We start from the raw sequence: 5,161 nt of genomic DNA on the forward strand, positions 1-5,161 counted from the left end.
ACTGCATAGTGATCGGGAGGGGATCCACTCTGTTTCCCTTCAATGCAGGAGTAGTAATGCAAACTTGAAGCCACATTTCCAGCCGATGAATACGATGGTTGTAAAAAAAATTTGTCATGACCATTGGGGTGCTTCCAGAATGATGTTGCCGGTTTGAGAATAAAAGAGTGTTCTTCTCCTCTCCTGCCAATAATACACCACATTCAACCTGTCAAAATTTGAAGAACAAGAAAACATCTTCCTGTTTAGAACAGATTCAATGCTAATTGTGGTCGTCGTGTGTGAACATGAAAAAATGTATATGAAATTCTTTGCCCCTGTTTGGACACGACGAGATTTTGGAGGAAAATGTGTTTTGGAATAGTGATTTAATGGAGAATGTGTGGTTAAAAAATAAGAAAATATTTTGGGTTTATGTGTAACATTATTTTATGGGAAAATGTGGCTAAAAATGAGTTTTGGAAAAAATGCACTTTTGGAAAATGGAGCCCAAACAGGGGCTTAATCCCAGAATCAATTTTATCTAGATGTATAAAAGAAGGAAATAAGACATTAAAAGAATAGGAAACTGAGAAATGATGATATTAAATTTGACCAAGAAAAAGAGTTTTTAGAAAATTAGTAAACAAGTTTTGAAAGTTCAAGAAATAAAGGCAAGAAAGATGTTATTAAGCCTTTGGCTTAAAGAGAGAGAGAGAGAGAGAGAGAGAGAGAGAATAAAGTAGTATTATACACAACTTGAAGCTGAATGTAAAGATATGCAGCTCGATAGACTGTACTGGGAAGTAATATGGGTAGATGTGATTATCTTTAACAGACAGTAATCATTATCTCAACTAAGATGCACTACTAATGAGAAAGTTTAAGCAGAAATATTCTGAATGATCTTAATAACTGCAACGACTAGATTAAAATACTTTAACTGCATAAAAACCTGAGGGCTAAATTCGGCAAACAGTGTTCATCCCCAGCTTCAATGCATGCAATTGGTAATGACAATGGTGTTCCATCCTCTAATGCCTCTTCAAAAATTATTGCAATCGCATCTATAAAAACCACAATATCTGGTGCATGTGCAGGGGAAACATTCTGACAAAGAAACAGTTCTATAACATTTTAGTGTTTAATGCAAATTAAAATTGTGGTTTTTTTTGTGTGTGTGGGGGGGGGGGGGGGGTTTTAAAAAAAACCCCCCCTTTTTTGGGGCCATTTTTTTTTTTTTTAAACGAAACCACACCTTTATCTGGACGCAAAGAAGATCATCTGTATTGTAATCAGCAGAGAAAGAACACATTTCTATAGGTTCAATTATCTCAATTTTCCTTCTCCACCTTCTTCCAGGTGTAAATATTCCTTCCAGACCACATTGAACGGAGAATCTTTCTGGTTCCAATGGCACACCTCGAAAAGATAAGAGCCTTTCATTTCCAGTTTTCGTACTTTCCACTAACTTTCGAAATGAAAATTGGTTCCAATCTTCAGGGTCAAAGCTTGGTTTAGCATTTGGAGTTGTAGCGGCTGGAGGTGGTGTTGTGTTTGGTGGAAGTGAGGGCATTGAATAACTTCTCAAGTGACCGAAAGAGAAGAGTGAACCAGATGACCCAGTTACCGTGGGTTTCGTTGATGTGCTCCGAATACTGGAGCTGGAACTGGAACTGGAACTGGAACTGAATTTAGGAGGTAATGAAGGACGTGCTGGAGGAGGAATAGAATTATCCAAAGGAAGCAGCCACTCTAACAATTCGCCAGAAGGATCCTGATCTAGAAAGTTAAGAATTTTCTGGTTCTCAAGGGTTAAATTTCTTTCTTGACATTTTTCAAACTGAAGAATTTCCAGGACAGGATCTTGCACAGACTCAACACCAACATTTACCTGTAAAAGCACCTGCACCCTTCCAAAAAGGAAAGTGGACTTCATATCAACAGAATACATACAAGTCAAGGCCATCAGTTGAGGAAAAGAAAATCTCAAGTCCAAAAATGATTTATCATTCATGATATACGGTCTGCAGTAAAGCATTACTATATGTCTATAAAAACCAACTGGAATTAGAAAATACTACGCATTGCATCTAATTTGGGATAAGTTAACATCTCCATTTCTGCTTTTCAACCAAACCTGACCTTGATCTTACAAGAGCAGGGTTGAAGTAAAGTTGGGGAAGGAAAATTAACAAATATAAAATGTATTTTACGAGTTCACAAGCAAACACGCAAATGGCTATGTGCACATGTACATACATCAGAGAAAAATCAGGGTGGCTGCTAACGCATTTTGCTTTATGGGATACACAAGACCAAGGAATAACCTATTCAATAAATCAACTAAAAACAAATTCAGTTTCATGTCAGTTAAGATAAAGCATATTTATACACATGGCATCAAGAAACTTATCTATTAATAGTAATTACAAAACTACCTATCAACAACTAAACAAAAATATCCTAGCTCACGCTCAACCGCAATTGCAAAGGAACAAACCTATCATGAATATAACATTGTCCAAAAGCAAGGCTTTTGAACAATGGGCAGAATTTTGTTATTCTACATAGGATAGATGAAGTGTAATGAAGAATACAACTCCATAAATCTCAACCCTTCAAATAACAAGCTTGAAATATAACAATAAAAGTCTACGATGGGAAAGCATCTCCCTGTAAATCAAAGAATGATATAGTAGCCATTTAGAGTTCTGTGGATCTTACCACTACGTCTCCATTTGAAAGAGAACAACACTTTACAGCATCCCTTGCCAATCCTCCAGATGTTCGGGCATCAAAGTTTCCTCTATCAATTGCAGCAGCATTAAGATGGTTCTTCTTTTTCAAAATCTTTACAGTTTCTAAAGATTCTTCTATCAGTTTTTTTTCAAACATTTCGAAAGATTTGACAGAGTCTTCTGAAGTTCGTCTCTTTGACCATAGTGGTTCATTAGACTCAATAATCCGAGCAAAAAAATAAGAATTATTAAACCTTTGCAACAACGATTCAGTCTGTCGTTTGTTATCTTCCATTCTAAGGAGAGATTGACCAGCCAAAACACACTCTTGTGAATCAATCTTCCCTATGATCACATTTTCACCATTCTGCTTATCATCTCTGATCATATTTTCACCATTCCGATTAACAAGCTCATCAGCCCCCATATCCACCATGTGAGAAACAGGATTTGTTCCATTTTCAGGTTCCTCATTTTGTTTTTTGGTGTTTTGACCAACACAACTTCTATTCATGACTGCAGCAACTTTAAATGGTGTAATAATTTCAGTTTCCTGTTTATCTGTGGACAAACAAGCAAGTACATACACTTGCTCACCTAAGATAAGGACATGCGCAAACATGTAAGAAAGCAAAACTAACAAACTAGAAATATGCATGTGAAAATTAAACATAGAATGTCATATTAAAAAACTAAGAAAAGGAAATAGCTACCAGGAAAAACAAAGCTGCGGTCCAGAGAGCAAAATGAAAGTATATCTGGTGACTCAATCCACATATTAGGAATTTCCTCTGACAAAAAAGCAACCAAAGAGTAAAAACCAGTCCATGGGAAAATAATTTTACCTATTGACAAAATAATTAATATATAAAGTGAAGTCATTTTCTTAAAATAACTCAAACAAATGAAGAAAGAACTTGTTAAACATATTTCGAGGAAGCCAAATCAGGATGCTCTTAGCAGGTAGAAGAACACATTATAGACACCTTTACTGAAACAGCTACTCCGTTAAACATAATAATAAAAAATTCATAATAACACAAAATTCATAATAACATCCAACAAACCCCTACGTCCATCATTAGAACAAAATTAATTTCTGAAAATTTACAAAAGCTGAAATTTACTTTGACCTTTAGTACTTAGCAGAACAAAATGATTCTTTTGTCATTGTAAGGAAAAATTGATAAATGAGCAAATACTAAGAAACTGAAACATACACTTGGACACAATCATTTATATACATGTTTGGAAGCCTTGGTCAATTGATAGTGAATGCGGGGAATCATAATATATTAGTTACTTAAAAAGAAATATAATCCCTTCAGAATTTGTGGTTTTGTCAAGTTGTGTTGGAAAAAGAAGATCATCTAGCACAATTATAAGAATGTCTAATGCCCTTTATTTCATCATCTCCCTATTTCTTTACTCATCTGGTTATACTTAAGTTTACTCTGAAACAGAAAGGCAAATGTGACCAAAACACTCTCCGAAGAGATAAATTAAATAAGACTCTAGCGAAACTAAACTAGGGATCTAATATTAGCTATTGTAAGCTGACCTAATCTGATAAGGAAGGAACAACCAAAAAAATATTGCAAAAAATTCAGTAAACTTGTGCAGAAATCAAAGAACTGAGGCAATAATTTCACTTTCCATGTAGCTCCATTCTTGATGCAAGATAAAAATGTAAATACCAGAAGAATTTAAGTTTCCAACCAAAAATAAAAAATAAAAAATAAAAAAAATAAAAAATAAAGAAAAAGAAAAGGAAAAGGAAAATGAAAACACTAAAAAGAAAATTGAGAAAGAAAGAATTATGAAACCATCTTTAGGCTTCAGATTATAATATAGTGGCTGCGTTGCTGTAATAAATCAGAGGGACTCATAGTGAAGTACATAACTCCATTGATTTGACTTCATTATTTTCATCTCTATATTTTGATATTATTCAGAAGCAATATACTGATCTTAACATGGATTGACCATGCTAAGGAGCCAGATAAGACAATATATATAATCACTTTGAACACATACACATAATTAAAAGCTGTAAACAATGAAGCCAAGCAAGAAGCCGTACTATATGGAATAATTATCCATCCTTCATCTTCTGCAACGTCTACATGGCTATGAATTTGAGGGTTACTCTTTCCACTTGAACCTGGAAAGCTGCCATTATCGCTCCCGCATTCGTCACTCTCTGCATCGCGAGTTTCAGAAGTTCTACTGTCCAGATATGGATCTTCTGCAATAAGGGACCCCAGAGTATGTGTGCGTTTCAACATTTGTTCTACATGAGACTCTTGAAGAGGCTGCTGCTCAGCAGTTTGATTATTGGATCGCAGCATCGGAAAGTTCATTCTCGCACCTAAATTCTCTAAAGACCAAAAAAGATTGCTTTCAGATTCACAATCAAAATATCATCATTTTCCACCAAA

General features: G+C 35.0%; 1 protein-coding gene across 1 annotated transcript in view; it reads right to left on the reverse strand.

The window, feature by feature from the left end:
• LOC111381831 overlaps nucleotides 1-5,161 on the reverse strand; it is a 16,617-nt gene that overhangs the window by 4,005 nt on the left and 7,451 nt on the right. Inside the window, exons 2-7 of the mRNA XM_023005672.1 lie at nucleotides 4,804-5,100; nucleotides 3,434-3,511; nucleotides 2,707-3,317; nucleotides 1,238-1,885; nucleotides 935-1,089; nucleotides 3-183 (exon numbers count right to left, since the gene is read on the reverse strand). Of these exons, the coding sequence (XP_022861440.1) occupies nucleotides 3-183; nucleotides 935-1,089; nucleotides 1,238-1,885; nucleotides 2,707-3,317; nucleotides 3,434-3,511; nucleotides 4,804-5,100 (1,970 nt within the window). The remainder of the gene's footprint in view (nucleotides 1-2; nucleotides 184-934; nucleotides 1,090-1,237; nucleotides 1,886-2,706; nucleotides 3,318-3,433; nucleotides 3,512-4,803; nucleotides 5,101-5,161) is intronic.

This window comes from Olea europaea, unplaced genomic scaffold (assembly GCF_002742605.1).
Source record: "Olea europaea var. sylvestris unplaced genomic scaffold, O_europaea_v1 scaffold2382, whole genome shotgun sequence".
NCBI lineage: Eukaryota > Viridiplantae > Streptophyta > Magnoliopsida > Lamiales > Oleaceae > Olea > Olea europaea.